Here is a 21,233-nt window from a genome sequence, read left to right as displayed (position 1 = left end):
ATGGCAGCCCTATGAACCGATTCCGGCATTTGTACAAATTTTGGCACACTGATAGAGGACAGGCGAGGCAGTGGCACAATAGGTAGTGCTGTCGCCTCACAGCAGGAAGGTTGCTGGTTCGAACCTCAGCTCAGTTGGCATTTCTGTGTGGAGTTTGCATGTTCTCCCTGCCTTCGCTTGGGTTTCCTCCGGGTGCTCCGGTTTCCCCCACAGTCCAAAGATGTGCGGTACAGGTGAATTGGGTAGGCTAAATTGTCCGTAGTGTATGAGTGTGTGTGAATGTGTGTGTGGATGTTTCCCAGAGATGGGTTGCGGCTGGAAGGGCATCCGCTGCGTAAAAACTTGCTGGATAAGTTAATTCCGCTGTGGCGACCCCATATTAATAAAGGGACTAAGCCGACAAGAAAATGAATAAATGATAAAGGACAGTCTGTTCTTCAAACACAACAATTTTGGACTCTCTAACTCAAACTCTCAAGCCCCACCACTGGTCGAAAATTTACTTATGTTTACCTTTTTAACTTTTGAACCGAACGAGCTACGATCAAAATTTCTTTGTAATTTTTTTCCTATGATTCCTTGGCTCAAGCCGATTACACATCCTATGATGTCATTTTTCATCTTTTTTTTTCGCTATTTCAAATATTTTGTAAAACCTATTTGAGTTATCTCGTCCTAGGCCATTTGTCCAATTTTTACCGATTTTTCACATGATCTACAAACCACGATGACCAAAAGTTATGGAATTCAAGTTGATTAGACAAAACAGTTTCCATTAACAATTTTAACGTAGAGCTTGCGAAATTTGACTAAAGGTGTTGTCTCTGTAACGCATTGATGTATTCACACCAAACGTGTTATCACAAACATGGTCTGAAGCAACGCTTCGGCACACTGCCCCCTTGTGGTTTGGAGGTACAAAAATGACTCTTTTTGCTTATAACTTCTCAACCCTTTGTCCAAAGTTCATATTGGTGGTCGCTGGGCTGCTTGGCCTCCATAATTACTACTTGCAGCTATATTTAAATAAACAATATTTTTGTTATTAAGCTATAGCAGTTTGTAATATACTAATTTGTGCTTTACAAAATACTGTTGTTACCCACATACAGTAGTAATTTAAAGTAAATAGTTTAATGTTTCTGAGTCATACTGTTGTAAAATATTTGAATTATCTGTTTTGGTATTTTTTGCTGTGGTAATACAACAATAGTAATATAAAAAAAAAAACTAATACTGTACTAAGTTTTCTACAACCGTGTATATTATGCTATAATACGGCACAGGTGCTGTAGTAAAAACCTAAAGTAAACTACATTTTTTTTATTTTAGTATCACAGACAATAGAGTATATCTGTTCAATGTAGTTAATGCAGTAGCATTCATAAGCAAAGCGTTGTAAATAACAATTTAACATACAGTTTAATACACTTTATTATACACTACCTGACAAAAGTCTTGTCGTCGATCCCACTTGTAAGAGCAACAAATAATAACTTGACTTCTAGTTGATCATCTGGAAAAGTGTCAGAAGGTAGATTTTTTTGTCTGCATCCCAATCATGACAAATACTGCAGAAGACCTACTGGTATCTGCATGGACCCAAGACTCTCATAGAAATCAATCAAGTTTGGTAAAGGACAAATCTTGGTTTGGCGTTACATTTAGTATGGGGGCGTCCGAGAGATCTGCAGAGTGGATAACAACATCAACAGCCTGAGGTATCAAGACATTTGTGCTGCCCATTACATTACAAACCACAGGAGAGGGCAAATTCTTCAGCAGGATAGCGCTCCTTGTCATACTTCAGCATCCATATTAAAGTTCCTGAAAGCAAAGAAGGTCAGGGTGCTCCAGGATTGGCGACAAGAAAATTATTGAGCATGTCTGGAGTAAGATGAAGGAGGAGGCATTAAAGATGAATCCAAAGAATCTTAATGAACTCTGGGAGTCCTGCAAGAACGCTTTCTTTGCCATTCCAGATAAGTTATTTGAGTCATTGCAGAGTTGTATGGATGCAGTCCTCCTGGCTCATGGGAGTCATATACAATATTAATTCTTTCTCCATTGCTCCATGACTTTATATTCTATAATGTACTTTATTTCTGTTAAGTGACAAGACTTTTGTCTAAGCAAAGTCAGACCTTACTGTTCTGATTAAATAATTAAAAATCAAGGCATGATCATATTTTATTTAGGTAAAATAAGTGTAATCTAGAGGCCTTTGCCTTTCATATAAGCCACTTCTGATGCCAAATAATCAAGAATTTTGCCATTTACTTAATTAGAAAGACTTTTTTTAAGAGATTATTGCATGTTTGGTAAATGTTTGTCATGTTCTAGTGAAAAAGAATGCTCCAATGATTAAATCATAACTGTGTTGTTTGTTTAGCATTTATTTAGAAACTATAAAAAACAAAAATGAATAAATTATATAAATCATGTTGAACTTCATTACGATCGTTTTCAGTATCAACTGACATTTAAGGCCATATTGCCCAGCCCTAAATGGAAGTAGAGCTAATTACTGAATTAACCAAACCATTATTTTCCATATGCCCCTTTCCTCCTTATTTGTGCTCTAATTCAGTGTAATTAAAGAGCTGTAATTGATCCGTCAAGTGTGTTGTCTTTAATCCTTGCTTGAATAGCAATGGCAGCACTGCTCTCTCTCGTCTCCTCCTCCATCTCTGCCAGCTTCCACTTTGCACATCAATGGGTCCCATTGAGCAGCCTTGTGTCTTGGACTGCAGTGCAGTGTAATTGCTTGTTTTAGGTCTGACCCACTCTTAACCTCTCTCTCCCTGTACTTGGGTTCGAATAGATGTACAACACAAAGCAGCAGCAGTTGCTCTCTTTTCACAGAGCGATTTCATGCTCTCAGCACGCGCCGTTCTGGCAAGTTATTGTTGAATTTGTAAACCGGTGTTGCGTAACTGGCAACCTGCCTGCTTATTCGCATGGATTACATGAAAAGTAATAGCGCGCTTTAGTAGAAGATACCTGGGTAATTATTTGAAATGCCTTTGCTGACATTTATTCTGTTTATTTGGAGGTTATTATGGAGATTTTGGTAAGAGCTTGGCAACATCTTCTTAGAGGTTCATCATATTCAGCACACTAGGGACATTAGAATTACAAAAATATCATTAGAACAAAGGGGCTTTTCAGGATGAAATGAAAATAATGAAGTACACGAGGGGAGTTTCCATGTGATTTAGCCATGATTTGTGTCTTTTTAATGGGATTAGATAGATATTTTGTGTTACAATGGGGCCCAGATGTGACATTTGAGTCTCTGTTGGAATTATTGCATTATTATCCATTTATGGCAAAGAATTAAATAGATAGTTCTCCCAGAAATTAAAATTCTGTAATTGTTTAATCATTTACCTCATGTTTTTCCAAGCCTGCATGACTTCAATTTGTCTTCTGAGCACAAAAGTGCTCTTTTATTTACAGACTGTACAGTAATATATCCTAAAATGATTAATGTTGGTCTGAATCTTTTATGGCCAGTTGTTTGGTGTATCCCTAGACAGCAAATTTATTGCAACACAGGCTCGTTGTGGATATGTACACACGGCTACATTTCTAATGGGCGTGAATTATGTATGTACATCTGGCTCGGCCTGCACGATTCTGGCTAAAATGCTTAAAACCAAGATCACGATTTTTTAGATTCTATAGATGTATAATTGTAACGACTGGGTGGAGTGACAGATACAACTGGAGGTAAGATCCAATATGCAGGTTTATTCAGCGTCAGGCAAACAGTGGTCATACAGGTGCAAACGGGTTAAGGCAGTCCAGAATCGTAGTCGGTGTAAACAGGCAACAGGTCAAAAGGCAGGCGGCTAAACTAGAGAACAAGGGTAAACCAGGCTAGGGTCTAAACACGGAGAAAACAAGACAAGGAGAAATGCGTTGTAATGTCACACTGGGAAAACAAGACTCGGCAAACTGGAAGGGTGAAAGAGTGGCTTATAAGTGGTGTGATATCAGACTATGACAAGGTTCAGCTGGTGTGTGCAATCAAGCTAGATGAATAAGCATGGGTGTCTGGGAGCAGTGCATGTATGAAAATGTAGTCCTGGGAAATGCGGAAATGTAGTTCTGAGAGTTCGTGTGAGAACCAGCGATCTCTTGGGAGTGATAGCTGGTTGTGTGACAATAATAAAGGTTAATATGAGTAGGCTATTATTATTGTAATTTTTTAAACATATGGTAAAATATCAATAATAATATTAGGCCTATGTGTAGGTCTACTGTTGGTTAAAATGCTAAAATTTGTATAGACTTGGAATAGTGGACATAAACAGACTTAAATTTGTCCTGGTTTTTAATGCACAGTAAAATAATAACATCAGAATACAACTATTCATTAATCTAAATTTGAATTACTGTGTTTGAGACATCTGCTTGCAATCTGTCATTGACGACATTATTAGATTAACATTATTATTCACTGGTAAAATGAGACATTTGTCATTATCAGATTCAACAGTTATACTGACTTCAGATAGTTATACTGACCCAGTAAACATTTCTTTTTACTCAGTATTCGCTATGAAAGAAAAAAAACATAAAATGCTTGTAGTAATCATAACTCTACAATGCGATATGATCATTTAAATAATGTGCGCAGTTTCGGTTTCACTTTCACTGCCGAGTGCGGTTCATGTCATGGCTGCTGTCACTTGGAGAAATGAAAACATACAAGCAAATCATACTTCCCGCACAGCTCCCAAATGATCGTTTTTTGCAACAAACTGATCATTATTTACAACTTTATTACCTGTTACTCACAGCCTATGCAAGTTCTGTTCGCTAAAGTAGACATCATTGGAGGGCACACGCTTGCCCTTTTGGTAGCAAACAAACAGTGCTTCAGCTAATGCCTGATTTCGTGGCCGCAAATACGTCATTACATTAAGACCGAAATGACAATTTTGGGTGAATTATACCTTATAAATACAGTATGGGACACTTTTAACAGCATTTAGAGGTGTCCATGTTGCTGAGCAACAAATATAAAACAAAGGTGAAGACTCATGCGACCACCTTTACGCTACTCTTCTGACCTGGAAAATATAATTGCCTGAATCGTAGAAAAGCTGAATTAAGATCGTTTGTAGGGTCGAATCATTTTTCGATTATTCATGCAGCCCTCCATCTGGCCTCATTTCATCTTTAAAATGAACACTACGGGGCGGTGTGATGGCCTTAAAAGTATCTGTTCATTTTAGCGCTACCAGCTGAATGCTTACCTCTATATGGATAGCTTTTTTGGTTTTACCAGTTTGCCCAGTAGCTCACCTTGTATGTTGTTAAACAAGGAGCAGCGTTGATTGTTAAAACGGGGTTTAAGTCCAGGGAAGAACGGTTCCAGAAACCAGGTAAAACAAAAGCAAAAATAAATAAATAAATGAACAAAATGTGGTGAAATCAAGTGGCCATGATGGCTTTTCTTTTCGTACATTCTTTTAAAAACACTATCAGTTAGTTTGGGGGAGGGGTTGGCAGGTCAGTCATTCAGTCATATGGTCTACAGCTAGCTAGCCTGGTCGGCTGAAGTGTATACTGCACCCTCTGGTGGATTTACATGAGTAGAGGACGCGTGAGAGGAATTTATGATCCTCAAAAAGCATACACGGTGTCCTCTGATGGATTTGCAATAACAAAAACTGTGAGCAGACATACCTCCGGTTATGTAGTTTGCTTTCCACAGAAATGTAGACCTGGGTAAATATCCACAATAAGCCTGGGTTGATTCATTTTCAGGTTTTATTTTTATTTTATTTTCATGGACATGACTAATACTGTATATTTATTCAGTACCACTACCGTGTAAGCTATATAATGAATAAGCTCCTTTACAAATGTAAACTCTTTTAATAATTAATGTAATCTGAGAGTTGCCCTCCTGTATTCTCTATTATAGTACCCATTTATTTTAATCAAGAGTTGATTTGACAGCTCAATGACTCGCTGTAGTGTACACAATGGAGTGCTTATGATCTACAGTGGTTGTTTTCCTCTGAAAGGATTGGCATAGTGCTGTTGAGCATTGACAGATTGATTCACACTGTCCAGGCTTTAATGTTTGTTTTGTGACAGAGTGTGGGGCTTGATGTGGCGTGTTGAGTTCAGATAAGGCGAGGTGGGGTTTTCTGCATGAATGGAACATCCTGGTTGTAGTCTGACTGCCCTTGACTGTAATGAGACTCTGCGCATGTACGTTCTTTATGCTGGGGGATGTCTAGACTTCTGCTGACTGTGCAGCTCATTTCCGCTAAAGGCTGGGGGATTCACAGGAAGACAAGAGATGGAAGAGACACCAGGCCGGATGAGAGGAACAGCAGCTCTTCCTTTCTCCTGCATCCCTGTGGAGCATCAGGGACATCACTGTCACCAGGAGCTGCCAGACAGGAAGCCATTACCAGTTTTGGCAGGCTAATCTCTGTGTAGCGTTACGTGCAGCGATTTACAGTGAGAGATGCATGCTGAGAGGCCTCTTTATTAGGTTCTGCAGCTGAAGTGGACAGGATGATGGTGGATCCATTCATTGAATGGTTCAGATGGTGGAGCTTAAATTAAATTAGCTTTGACAGATGAAGCGGAGTGCTTTTCCACTGTCAATATCTCCACGCTTTTGTAGAATTGTGAAGGTTTTTCATAAGATTACCTTTACAAACTGAGTGGAACCCTTCCCATTTGGATTGGGAATTGATCCAACATTTTTGGCAGGAGAGTAGGGCACACTAACAAAGACACCAAATGCTGGTATCTCTACCATCAATTGCAAGTGCATAGATGTCACAGGTATCACTTGATTGTCTCACCCCACCATAGCTCACTCCCATCCGGGTCACGGCACCAGTTTAACTCCTTCCACTCTCCCAGGACCAAGCAGGTTTTGAACAGGCATTTATGGCATAGAAGGAGCATAAAGTGAAAAGCTTGCTAAAGGCCATACCCTCTAGTGCACCTTTTAATTTCAGAGGTGTAAGATTTAACTGCGCAGCTAATACTAGCTGGCCTGCTTTGTTCTCAATCCAATCCGGGTCATGGCACCAATTTAACTCCTCCAATTCTACTAGTTCCACTCCGAGCAAGATTTGAGCTGTCATTTCCAGCATAGGAGTCAGGGACACTCACAAGGACTAGAGGCTCAAGCATCCACTAGATCAGGGGTGTCAAATTCAGTTACTGGAGGGCCGTTGCCGTTTAGTTCCAACCCTGCCTCAACACAATTACCAGTAAGTTTCAAACAAGCTTATAGGACGCAATTTAATCAGGTAAGTTTAATTAGGGTTGGAAATAAACTGTGCAGAGCTGCGGACCTCAAGGAACTGAGTTTGGCACCTGTGTACTAGATAACTTTTACCCACTATGCTTCCCTCCAACCCAAGTCGTGGAATCAGTGCAACCCTTTCAGTTTTCACCAAGCAGGCTTTTCTTTCATGGTAGTTGAGTGCATTAGATCTAAATATGCTAATGGTTTACCGCAAAATTTAATTAGCTGGCCACCTTGTCACTTACATCCCTAAGTGAGTTTTGTTCATGCAGGTCTTACGTACTCTCTCTATGTTTAACCGCACAACCCAAATCTCATTCTTATCCGGGCCTTGGCACCAATATAACCCTTCCTGTCTAGTCACTCCACTCCAGGTAGGATTCAAACCAGAGTTTCAGAGTTGGCATGATGGGGCCACGCTAAGAAAAATACTAAAGATTGTAGCCTCTAATGACAGCCTATTGGGCATTTCTGGAGGCCAGGAAATTAGGTTTGCTCATTTAATTCTTAATAAATGGCCTCATTTACAATTAAATACATAATTTTACATTTTTAAAGGAAGAGTTCACCTAAAAATGAAATTTGTATCATAATTTACTCACAAATCCTAATTCCAAACATGTTTGGCTTCCTTTTTTCTGAAACACAGATATATTGAAAAAGCTGGAAATCTGTAATCATTGACCTCCATAGTATTTGTTTTCCACTGGGAGTCAGTGGTTATAGACTTTCATCTTTCTTCAAAATATCTTCTTTAGTAAGAATAAAGAAAAAGTGAGCACTCTGTAAGAAATGCTTGGTTATTTAATCCCAGATGGGGTAAAACATGGACTAACCTAAACATTGGGTTAAATTTGGTCCAATGATTTAACTGAAAAAATTAACCCAGCATTTGTCCCTATTACACCCATAATTGGGTTGAAATAGATTTTTTTAGAATATAAATAGTGAGTAAATTTTCATTTTTGGGTGAACTATCTGTTTTACAGCTATTATAAATTGTTTATATATTAATTTTTAAGAAATGTTTTTACATTTGGTCATCACTTCTTTGGAGTACTGTACACTATATATATTGAGACTAGAGTCTCATGACTGTCTCCAGACAACAGAATGCTTTGTAAAGGGACATTATGAGGGACAACAACCTCATGTCACAAAATATTTATGATTGCACACAGATTTAGTTGTGTTTTCAAGTCGATACATTTATATTCCATATGCATTGTATGAATGATTTTGTTTGTGTGAGTGCACAAGTGGGAAATCACTGTGGAAAAAAACAGTGCGCTTGGGACTCCCATGTTGAGAGCGGCACACTAACAAACAAACCAAGAATTTCTTTGTGGAAATCTACACCCACTGCTGAGGACCAACCACAACACAGTGATTGTTGTGGTTTACTGCTATTTCAAGCACAAAACAAAGGGAAATTACAAGTGGCAGAAGTATATATGTTGGGCTTTTATTGCTTAACCTGTGGGCTGAACATTCGTTGCTCAGTGTTTACAACCAGTACTAGGCACAATTCATAGTGAGCATTCAGGAATTTGATTTACATTAGACAGTCTACTGGATCTTCATCTGCATTGGCATTGAATTGGAAAATATGAATTTTCAAGCATTAAGCAGTAAAATTTTAATGAAAATTAAATTTAAAATGTGTCCTGTTTGAATTATATGTATAAATTCATATATCTATTTTTTTCCCAAAATAAATATACATATAGTATTTAAGGTGTCATTTGTAGGCAATTTTATGTTAAGAAAATAATCAATGTAAAACACCCTGCACAATGAGGTGCAAGAAATGTTTGGTATGAATGGTTGCTATTTTCATATTTATAGTGCAACTCTAATTTTGACATTTTACGCCACGTTTTTTAAATAGAAAATTCATTTGCGCCACTTTGTGGATTCATGTGTGTTTCGGTCTATAAAGGATGTTAAGGTGCATAGTTAGCGTGTTGCAATTTTGAGGAACTCAAATAGACTGCGCTGTTGTCCATGTAAAAGTTGGTCTAAAGTCCAGTGCGGATTGCATAAGTTATGCAGCTATGCTGGTCCAAACGCTTACACAGTGCTTAATACACACAGGATGTACAGCAACACACAAATATTTTTATAATTATTACTAATTTTCTACATAAATATAAAAACCACTTTCATTTCTGTTAATTTACATTTTATTAGCAGTGTTATTTATTATATTCATATTTATCTTTGTTTATTAAAACAAATTAGTTTAGATTTGTCCACCTGTGGGGTTTTCGAGATGTACAGTATGCATCACTATATGGGGCATAAGAATAGGACGTGTGTTTGGATATAACTTTTTTACCACACTTTGTTATTATTGTTTATTTATTCGTTTGCTGTACATTTGAACTGAATTTAAAAATAGTTTTGAAGGAAATCTTTCTGCTTAACAAACTAAATTAGATATGTAGGCTAATGGATGTCTTCAAAAGAGTGCATACTACACTGTTTTCTTATCAACAAAAGTAAAGGAGTGAAGTCTAAAGTAAAAATAAAGTAAAGAGAAAGTAAAGGCTGAATGGAGGAGGCTCGTTCTTTATCCTCACTGCAGATGATCTGTTAAACTGTTTTTTTGCTATTGAAGCGTTCAGTTTTTTCACCTATGTAGTCCGACATGTAAATAGCAAATGCGCCATGGTGTAGCGCAACTGACTCGCAACTGACTCTGACACTCTGATTGGATTATTGCACATTATGCTCAAAACACACCCATAACTCATTAAGGGAATAAGCACAACCCTGTTAGACCATGTGCCAGGGCGCAAAGCGGATTTTTCGATCCTTAAAATAGCAAAAGTGGATTCAGACATGCCTTTAATGCTTTTGCACCCTGTACTTTAGACTTTGAGCTTAGATCGTTAAAATAGAGCTCATATTGTTATTGCAATCACTAAAGTTTAATTATTTTTTGGGACTATGTACTTATAATTTTACATGCATGAATTGTAGACTTAATTTTCTTTCAATTCAAATGTATTTATAATCAAGAATTACTGAACACTATATAATAATACTTTAGCACCCCCCCCCCCCCCTCAATTTAGGTTTAAGGTAGAGAAGATTTTTTTCAACACATTTCTAATCATAATAGTTTTAATAACTTATCTAAAATAACTGATTTATTTCATTGCCATTATGACAGTACATAATATTTTGCTAGATATTTGTCAAGACACTTCTATACAGCTTAAAGTGACATTTAAAGGCTTAACTAGGTTAATTAGGTTAACTAGGCAGGTTAGGGTAATTAGGCAAGTTATTATACAACAATGGTTTTGGAAAAGAATAGCTTAAAGGGGCTAAGAATTTTGACCTTAATGTTCTTTAAAAAACTTAAAACTGTTTAAAAAAATTAAAATCTGCTTTTATTCAAGCCGAAATTAAACAAATAAGAATATTAAATATTAAAAATATTATCGGACATACTGTGAAAATGTCCTTGCTCTGTTAAACATCAAAAAAAAAAAGAAAAAAAATGCAAGGGGGGGCTAATAATTCTGATTTCAACTGTATATTTAAATTGACTATAAAACAAAAAATGGCATTCTCATCTGCTCTTGTTAACTGAGATATATCCAGTGTAACTTTTATTTATATCCTTTGCATTTTCCAAATTCACGTCAAGTGTATTTTAAGTCAGCTTTGATTTATTATCACCTCAGCCATATATATATAAGTATACAGTGGAAAGTAATTTCGCCAGGTCTGCAGTGCAAATCACCATTCACTCTTCTATCGTCTATCTTTTCTTTCTGTCAATGTCGTCGCTGCTGGACGATGGGAGGAAGTATTTGTGGCTGAGGAGAAAGTTGAAAAAAAAAAACATTCAGTGGTTTCCACATGCTGTTATCATTGGTTTGTGGCTGAATATTGACCCTGCCTCGAGGGATTTACAGTTTGTTTTTGCCATGTCCAGGTTCAAAATTGAACTAATCTTTTTTTCCTCTTTCTCTGTCTCCCTTTTTATTTCATTTCAGGATGAGCTGGACCTCACAGAGAAGCACAGAGAGGCCATGTTTGCCTTACCCGCAGAAAAGAAATGGCAGATTTACTGCAGCAAGAAGAAGGTTAGACCTGTTTAACATTAGGTCAATGTGTGTGCGTGCGTGTGTGTGTTTTACCCTGTCATCCTCAGTTGAAAGTTCATTGCACCAGATTACACTGTCATCCTGTCAGAATGGCGCTTAAACATCTCATATATCAAGGTGCTTAACAAAGTCACGGCTCTGTCTGAAAGAAGCAGGGTTTCGAGCTAATGCCTCTTATCTTTGCTTTCTCTGCTTTAAAAACTGCTAATCTATGAAACGTTTCCATTCGTCTTTTCTTTATCAATGAAGTGTCAGCTGTGATTTTGGATGACTAGATGTGTTAAAGACAAGTTGAAGAGCCTTTCTCTTAGGTATGATCTTAGCAGATGCTTTGTTTTTACCAGAGCGATGGAGAGCTTGGCGTTTTTTCAGTCAGCCTGTTTCTTTAGGCGTTACTTTTATCAACATCTGAAAAATGGTGATTCACACCTCAGGGATACTGTATGAGAAGGTGTTTTTTGTTTGGGAAATGCTCTGCTTCACTTAAGTCTAAAAACATTTTGATCTATTTATTTATTTACTTTATTTATTTAGTTTCATGTTGTTTTATTTATTTATTTTTTCATCTTTGCATTTTTTGTTTTGATTATATTTTTACAATTTTTGTCTTGCTTTTGTTACTTTGTTCTTATTTTTAATGCGCTTCTGTATACATTTATAACTATTAAATCAACCATTTTTAGTATGTTTTATTTTTATTGATGACTTGTGTTTTTTTTTTGGTTATTTTGTTTGGTTTCATGTTTTGTTTTATTTTTTAGTAACACTTCACAGTTCGGGACATATAGTGATTATTGTATTTGCTAACATAAGCAAACATTGAACAATGCTTGAACAGTATTTATTATAGTTCAACCAGTGTTGTAGAACTATAATGCTACAAGTAGTGATGCTATTAGCTTAACTACATTCTCAGTAGCGTGGCAGTGGAGTCACTACCTTCAAATAGCTTTTCAATTGCGCAGCTATTATTTTAAGCAAGTAGCGTAGTATCGTTCACACAAGCTACATTTACTGATCGCGAATCATTAAGTGATGTCGCCGTCATTCACTGAGCTGTGAAGCCAGTGTCTGACTAATGAAAGTAAATCCATTTTATTTTCATTTAGCAAGAATAGCAAATTCTTCTTCTTCGTGTTTAACAGTGCTCGAAAACAAACTTTTTGGTGGGTTACTGCCACCTCTCGCTCTGGTCGGTGATGTCGTCATTAGGCTGAGGCTTGATGGAAAGATGATTGTTGAGGAATTATTTTTGAAGCTTGAAAGTTGAATTGTTTTTTTTTTAATTGTTACGTTTTTTTTAATTGTTACGTTTCTAAGCTATTAAGTTAGGTGAGGCGTTCATTCAGTGAGTCTCTGATGGGGCTGGGTGAAAATGAGAACACACAACCGATGGATAAATGAAACAAAAATTAACTATTTATTAAACAGAGTATATCAAACAATGAATATAGGAATTTAGAATGTATTTTTAAATAACCGAAATAAACCTAAAAAACAGGAGTGTTGCCTAAACAAAGAAATAAATATAACAAAACGATCTAACTAAACCCCCTCCCACTAAACTATCTAACCAAAAAAAAACTGCAGAAACAAAACTGTAATCTTCAGCATATGCCATGCTTATTTACTAAACCTCTTACCTATGCCAAAACATAATTACAAATGTGGCAACTCCTCCATAAACTAACTAGCTAGCACAAAAAACTATGCTGCTCAAAATTACTAGAGTTGTCGTAAAGCACACACTGCTAGCCATTTGTCCTGACTCTCTGTGGTCATTAAAAATCTCATGGCACTCCTCGCAAAGAGTAGGGGTGTAAACGCAGTGTCCTGGCCAAAGTCTCTCCATTCCACCAATAGTTGTTGTGTGTTGAGCACACTGGGGCTGTTGTCCTGTGGCTGCCGTCACATCATCCAAGTGGATGCTGCACACTGATGATGGTGTGGAGAGACCTCTCATGATTGTGAAGTGCTTTGGGTGTATGGCCATACAAAGTAATTGCGCTATATAAATACATTACATTACATTACAGATGTAGGCTACCTCTGCCATGTAGCTTTTAGCTTAGCTTGCTACATTTCTTAGGGGGTAGCTTTTAGTGTAGTTGAGCTAGTTTAAAGTACAGTACATTTTCCTACATTTTCCAAGCAGGTTGCCCAATATTGAGTTCAACATTTACTAATCCATTATTAATGTCAAAAGCTGTGCTTTTTAACAGTAGCTAATGCACTCCGAGTTAACATGTACTAACAATGAACAACTATATTTCATACATTAAACATTAACTTATTAGCTACGTTTTTTTTTTCTTTTGGAATTATAGCTGGCCATAAAAGAACAGAAAATACAAAACTGTGATCGACAAATGTGAATATACTGACTAACACTTGTCATTGGCCCTAGTCCTCAGAGTAGCATTCAAAATGTAGAGTTCACCAACTTCAAGCAAAAGTTTCAGAAATGATTGCTTTGCAATGGGAACAGAGGAATTTACTGGGTCCATGTTGAATTTTGCACATTTGCCATAATGCGAGTTCAACACACGGGTCTGCCTTTCCCGCCGCTTTATCCTTTCAGTATCCTCTGCCGTAATGTTTTGTTAACAAGCAAATCCTGTTTTATGAAATCACACTTATTCATTTATACTGGCCTTGGCTGCATGTTTGGGAATGCAGGATATGACAAGGCCAAGTCATACTATTTATCCTCAGTGAGCAGAGTAACACCAATGTGGATCTGAGTTCATTAATGACATCAGACCCTCCATGATGCCACAAAGACTAGTCCTGCCAAGGAGTTCTTCTGATGTGAATCCATGTGTTATCTGAGGACAGTGTGGGTGGTCAGTGGTTACCTGGCAGAGCTGTGACAGCGATACATCAGAGTGATAGAAAGCACACTGAGGTGACAAAGTCCTACAGGTCTAAACTCAAGGCGCTTTGTTTGCATTCAGTGCGAGTTATATGTGCTATATCGCACTGAAGCGTAAAGATCCAATCAAACCCAAGCAGTGGCTGCACCTAAAACCTGCTATTGTTTAATGGATTTTAGGAGTGTGAACCTACACCGGTGTTGCGGTTCGGTTCGGTTACGATTATCATGCCATTGATTCGGTTCAATTTGATATCTCGGTGCATTCCAGTGCATTGTCGATGCTTTCCAAACACGATTATATATTTTACCTAGCAACACAATAACTCTTGTATTAAAGTTTATAATTTCTTAACATATTTATATATTATTTGTAATGCAATTTTGTCCTTTAAAACAAGAGGGTAGATACCGTATATGTACTGTACCTTTAATTTTACCTGCTCAAAAAAGACATTCATGAGAGCACATGCACAGAACAACATGAGCATTCATAGCAAATAAACAACGTAAATATTATCCCACTTGCTTTTTGAACATTGTCGACCGAGTTTTTTTAAACGCCTGTGATTGATCAGTCGTTTTACAGAAAAAGCTGTGATTGGTTCTAAGTCAGCACGGCTCTGGTGCTAAACTGATGTTAAACAGCTGCTGCGCTCAGCTGATCCATCATAGAGGGCGATAGACAACTCACTCTGCAGACATGCTAGATCCACAAGTAACGTTATTGTTGTACCAGCCGAGAGAGGAGATTAAAAAGTTACCTCGGTTGAAGGGGACACAGAGAGTAAGAGAAAGTTTACAGCTTTCATTTTTTCCTAGCTGGGTTCTGATGTACTTCCCTGTCAGTGAAAGACTACCACTATAAAGCTACCACCATATAACACATTTGTGATAAATGATTCTGTACATAATAACCGGTTATGATTATTACTGAACCGATACCAAATTATTTGCATCTGCATTTCGGTGCATTGAAGAAACAATTAATTTTGACAGCCCTACTAGAGCATTATGGTGGTGCAGTGAGTAGTACGATCACCTCACAGTGAGAAGGTTGCTGGTTCAAGCCCCAGGTGGGCCAGCTGGCATTTCTGTGTGGAGTTTGCATGTTCTCCCTGTGTTCGCGTGGATTTTCTTTGGGTGCTCTGGTTTCCCCCACAAGTCCATAGACATGCGCTATTGATCTCATTCTTCAATGTGGAAGTGCTCTCGTTTTTGCGATTGTTTTAGAAGTTACGATCAGCCGCCTATGGAAGAAATTACTTGGTATAAAAATCATCAGAAAATGGTCAAACTACTGCTATACAAACAAGTGTGTTCATGATTATACAGACAAAGCAGAATCATAAAATAGGAAAATATAAGTTTGCAACATCAAGCAGCATAACAAGCTGTTTTTAACGTCTAAAAATGAATGGAAGTGAATTAGACCGGAAGTCTCCAGCCAAAAAGATTCAAATAGCTGCGCCCGCTTGTACACGGAGAATAAGATGAATATGTGAATTGGGTAAGATAAAAGTGTCCGTAGTGTATGTGTGTCAATGAGATTGTATAGGTTGCGGTTGGAAGGGCATCTGCTTTGTAAAACAAATGCTGGATAAGTTGGCGGTTAATTGGTGACCCCTGATTAATAAAGGGACTTAGTTGAAAAGAAAATGAATGAATGAATGAACATTTACTTGATTTAATACTGGAACTCGTTGCCTAAGTTGTCATTTCCCACCAAAAAAATGTATCCCGCCGTTTTAAGCTTTCAGAAAAATTAGCTTTTTTCAAACATGCTCAGTGGTTTGTCCGATTTTTACAAACATTGGTTCAGATCATCTAAAGACTGCAAGAAAACTTTTCCCAAAGGAACACTATAATTGTTTTTGGCTCATATTTCAAGTCACTTAAAATTAACCGTGGCTGCCAAAAGCACAATAATATTATGTGTAACTGTTACAAAGTTACCTAGCAATGGAATATTGTACAGCAGCAAATTTCCTCACTTGTTACACCGGAATGGGAGTATAGTTCATAGCCATATTGACTTAGAAAATATCAACTTTTAAATTTCTGTCAGTCTCAGTACACAGCGCATTGACTAATACAGATTAGTCAAGCTTTATATACGTAAACTATTCAAAATTTTCTTTTGAAATTGTGAGCAAGATGCTAATGGTTTAATCTGATTAAATGATTATATTGAGCTAAGCTAAAATTGGTAAGAAAAAAAAAGTGCTAAAAACTTAACTTGTAAAATTAGCTTGTTTAGGGATGCACAGAAATAAAAATTCAGGGACAAAACTGAAACTTATAGATGTGCTTGTCCAAAAACTGAAACTGAAATGATACTTTGTAATAGTTGTTTATAATTTTATCAAATAATATGTAGTTATTTTGAAACTTTAAATTGAACTCAATAACTTAAAATATATTGATTTACAAAAACTCCACACAAACCATTATAGTAACCACATTTTATTGACAGTAAAATTATATTGACAGTAAATATGTCAAGAAGCATTAGTTTAGCAGCGACACCAGGAACAAGTGTATTGTTCTGGTGATCATATGTAGTGCATACATAGATAAGTATGCATGTACATGAGCAGAATATCCACATAGCAGAATAGTGACTGTTTTGAACTTTCATAATCTGCTCTGCTGCTTTTAGCTTTGGCCGTTGCAGTAACAAAACACCCTTGCATGGCACAAGCCATTGAAATGAATGAGTTTTTTTGTGTATCCAGTGTGAATGCTACTGCACACCATGCAGTGTTTATGGCTGGATGTAGAGTGAAACACTGAACATCGCTTGGCAGTGTAACAGCATTTTTTTAAAAATTTGATATATATGTTTAATTACATTGTGTATAATAAGTAAGGAGATACTGTGCATGCTAATCGGACAAGGTTCAACTATATTCTGGACTCTTTATGACCTCTTAGGTTGTCTAGAAATATAATATATAGATTTTTTTATTATTATTCCAGCTTCAGCACATTAAAAGTAAAGGAATCTCCACATGCTTCATATACCGTATTGTAATGCATTAAAATAAAGCACCCTACTGGGATTTCTTTATCTATGACGAGTTATAATGCTTCAAAGGCTGGTATTGGTTACAGGTCGACCATCTGTCTGGCCGTGATATCTTTTCTCATATAGCCACATATATGCTGTGTCCCAATTACAGACCCATTTACTCATTGTCAAGGGACACTGAGCTGAAAGAGGGCATGACGCGAAGTAGGGCGCTAGAAACTGACTCGTTTTAGTGGATTTTTGTAAATGTTTCGTAAATGACCTGCTTTCTGACCTGATCCCGGTTTCTGGAAGCGCATCAGAGCAGATCGGGATGCTGTTTCTGTGTTTTGATAAGTGTCTTTCAGCCACTTTTAATTTCGCTCTACTTGCATCAGGAGGTCAAGCTCCACGATTCAACACATGGAACCAATGAAGAAGATTTAAGACGGCGAGCGGATGGATGAGATTAAGGAAGAGTTTGTCTGTCTTGAGACGCCTGTAGCTCTGCAGACTCAGCACAGTGCCCGTCCTGGGACTAGTAAAACAGGGGCTTGGCGCTCTTCCCCAGGGCTTGAATCTGGGAGAGGAGGGTGAAAGGATAAGGGAAGCAGTGGTTGGTCCAAAACAAACAGGAAGGCCCCCATTTGCAGGTGCAGATTATGTTATCTGCAAGGACTGGGAGGCTTTTGATGGGTCTGTCAACCCTGGGAAGCTGGCGGGTTGTAGCCTTCAACTTCTCTTTCATTGCCTTTTTTATTCCATGTGTCAGTAAAAAGCAGATGGAAGGCCTAAAATGCTCTCCAAGCACAGAAATGACAGTAAAACTTGGAGTTGCAAATTATATGAAATACTGTTACTCGCTAGTTGGTTCATAACTTTTCTTTTTTAAATAAATTGTGAGAACGTGATATTGTTTTTCACATAAACAACTCATGATAAGAGTGTTTTCACTGTTTTGGAGTAGCTCAAGTGCTTTTAAATGCTACTCCATACTGTGCAAGTTATATTTTCATTCTCTTTTGAAAACTTGTGTATCCTAGTGTGAATCGGTTAACTAAAAATAAAGTTTAAAAAAATTACGTTAATGTTAATTGAACTGTTATTTAATTAGAACAACAATGGGAATAATAACAATAAAAATATATATTAACAGAATATTTCATGAATTATTTAGGAAGTTTGCTTATTTATTTTAATTTAATTGGTTCATTTTCTTTTCGACTTAGTTCCATTATTAATCAGAGGTCGCCACAGCGGAATGAACTACCAATTTATCCAGCATATGTTTTACACAGCGGATGCCCTTCCAGCTGCAACCTAACACTAGGAAACACACACTCTTGCATTCACACACATACAATACGGACAATTTAGAACACGGGGAGCACATGCAAACTCCACACAGAAATGCCTACCGACCCAGCCGGGGCTCGAACCAGCAATTGCTGTGAGGCGATTGTGCTACCCACTACGCCACTGTGATGCCCATTTATTTTAATGTGTTTATCTTGATTAAAAATATAGAATGCATATGTTCTTCATCATCATTTGAAAAAATGAATTCCTGGGGAATTTTGATCTTCTAATTTTGATCCCACCCTAAAAATGATTTTAAACCCGGAAGGTGTAATTAGCTGACAAAAGCTCCAAATGATCAATTTTCCCCACAATTAAAGCTCACAGGTGCAAATGTTGTCTTAAATGATGCTCAACACACACAAAAAAAGGAAAGTAACCTTTAAAGTTTTTCTATCTAGAACAAATAATACAGTAAAACATGGCTTACTTGAAATAGAAATCTTTTAGCACAGTAGTTTTTATTATCGCTTTTAATTATTTTATGACAAAAATAAAAGTACTGTTTCAAAAAATTACTAACACCACACTTTTGAGTGCTAACATTTAGTGGTAATAATTCTGTAAATATTTATACAAATAATTAGACTAAAAGGCATGTTCTGGAGACATTTGTGTAAAACTAATAGTGGAGTCGCATGTTTACACTACTTTAAGATGAGACTTCAGAGCACTGATCGATCCTTATCATTCAGAGCTGCTAAACCGGTTGCAATCTGATCACAGGTTTAACAATGACCTCAACAAGGTGAGTCATAAACGACGGTCTGTCTCTTTTTCATACTGCAGAACAAAACAGAAATAAAAGAGTTTATCACTTGACCAGACAGTGTTAACCTGAAGCTTTACACCCACATCAACACCATCCCACCCCCAACACCCCCAACTCTCCTGTATTCACTTTATCCATTGTTATTTTAAGATAGAAGGTGTCATCATGAAGATTCACATTTTCTTTGATCTGGTTAGATAAAAGTGCACATTGTACTGCAGTTTATGATCTGATGTTTTATGGACCTGTCACACAAACGCAGGCTCTGCAAAGAGGCCATTATTGCCGGATGGGGCAGTAAAAACCCTTTTTGAAAAGAAAGCAAACTTATATTCCAGATGAAACAGCAGCCGTTTGAAGTTGGGCATTTCACAACAAATAGTTTGTGTAATTCAAAAGTCCAGGTCAAGATCAAAAAACCAAATTATGATACATAAAGCTTTATTAAAGTACCCGTGATGTGCTTTGAAATGTGTTTTTTTTTTCATAGGGTAGGACATAGAATAGCTCATCCCCCTTAAAGAAAACGTTGATTGCCAATAGCTTGGTTAGTAATTAGCTAGAGACTCACTCTGACCAAATCATTTGAATCAGTGGATAATGAACTAGAGACTTGCTCAGACTAGAGCCCTTGAATCAGTAAATCATCCAACTGATTTAGTTAGAGCAAATCCAAAGTTGCAGTAGGTGATTGTCTTCAGAAGCATTTTTTGTTTTGCTGGTTGAAAGTCTCTTCACAGTCTAATAGTAATGATTAAAGTAAATGATCTAAATATATTTATATGTATTTTAATATTTTGGGCAAGGCATAAAACTTAAAAATGTTCATCCAATTAAATAGAGTCCGACCGACATCTCTCATAATTCCGATAAGTAGCCCAAACTGTCTGTCAGCAAATGCAGATTTGAACAACTGCACAGCCGTTTGTACTGATGGTTTAATTTAGTTCCTGAATCAATATTGGAGTTACCTTTGCACGCTGGAGAAAGGATGACAATGGCTGAAGGATTTCGCTTAGACAGGTAATGGTCTGTTTTAAAACATCTGTTTTAGCTTCACGCAAAGCCGATGTAACGTTAGATGTTGTTGCTACAAATGGGTGATATCTTCACAGAAGTGTTGTTCAGCCACTAAAATCTTCAGATAAAAGATTGATAACACTATTTTCAGTTTCATAAGGGACCTTTTACAGCATCGATAATGTAAATGATAATAATAATAAGCCAAGAATGGGAGATCCTTCAATACTCAATATGGCCATTTTTAACTCTAAAAATGTTGTATGTGAGTATAAGATGGACCTTTTGAGTCATGAAAGACACTTTTTGTCTCTCTGGTGCCTGGAATGTTAACTGGACTTTATAGAGCTCCTATAACCCCTGTGAAGGGCGAGGACTATTTTAAGATTCTCAAACTGTTCTGCTGACTTTTTTCGCTGTACGCAGTGCTGAGCTCAGGGATTGTTCACCTGTGCCCTGATCTCAATCTCTCAATGCACTCAGGTGTGCAGCTCTCCTGGCTCATGACTGCAGTATCAGCTGTCCTGCTCCTGGCGAAGGACGAATATCGACAGTCAGTGTGGATATTAATCTGATCCACCTCAATTATCCCCATTGTGGAAAACTAAACATCTGTAATAAGAGCGTTCTGATTTCTGCCAAATAATCAGGTGCCGTGGTAATCTTACGCTTGTTTTTTTTTTTTTTTTTTTTTGCTGATGCATTCAGTGTATTCATACAGTATAAGAAGAAAAGGCTGTGCTTTTTTATTAAGGTCAGGAGCTATC

General features: G+C 37.2%; 1 protein-coding gene across 31 annotated transcripts in view; it reads left to right on the top strand.

Annotated features, from left to right (window-relative positions):
• daam1b (dishevelled associated activator of morphogenesis 1b) overlaps window positions 1-21,233 on the top strand; it is a 180,091-nt gene that overhangs the window by 85,287 nt on the left and 73,571 nt on the right. For all 31 annotated transcript variants that reach the window (XR_012395605.1, XR_012395602.1, XR_012395596.1 and 28 more), the window contains one exon: window positions 11,317-11,406. Coding sequence is in view for 5 of the 31 variants with exons in the window: in XM_073932725.1 (XP_073788826.1) it covers window positions 11,317-11,406 (90 nt within the window). In the remaining 26 variants the exon portion in view is untranslated. The remainder of the gene's footprint in view (window positions 1-11,316; window positions 11,407-21,233) is intronic.

Source organism: Danio rerio, chromosome 20 (genome assembly GCF_049306965.1).
Source record: "Danio rerio strain Tuebingen ecotype United States chromosome 20, GRCz12tu, whole genome shotgun sequence".
Lineage (NCBI taxonomy): Eukaryota > Metazoa > Chordata > Actinopteri > Cypriniformes > Danionidae > Danio > Danio rerio.
Note: the sequence above shows the minus strand (reverse complement) of the source record. Positions and strands in the feature narration are given on the sequence as shown.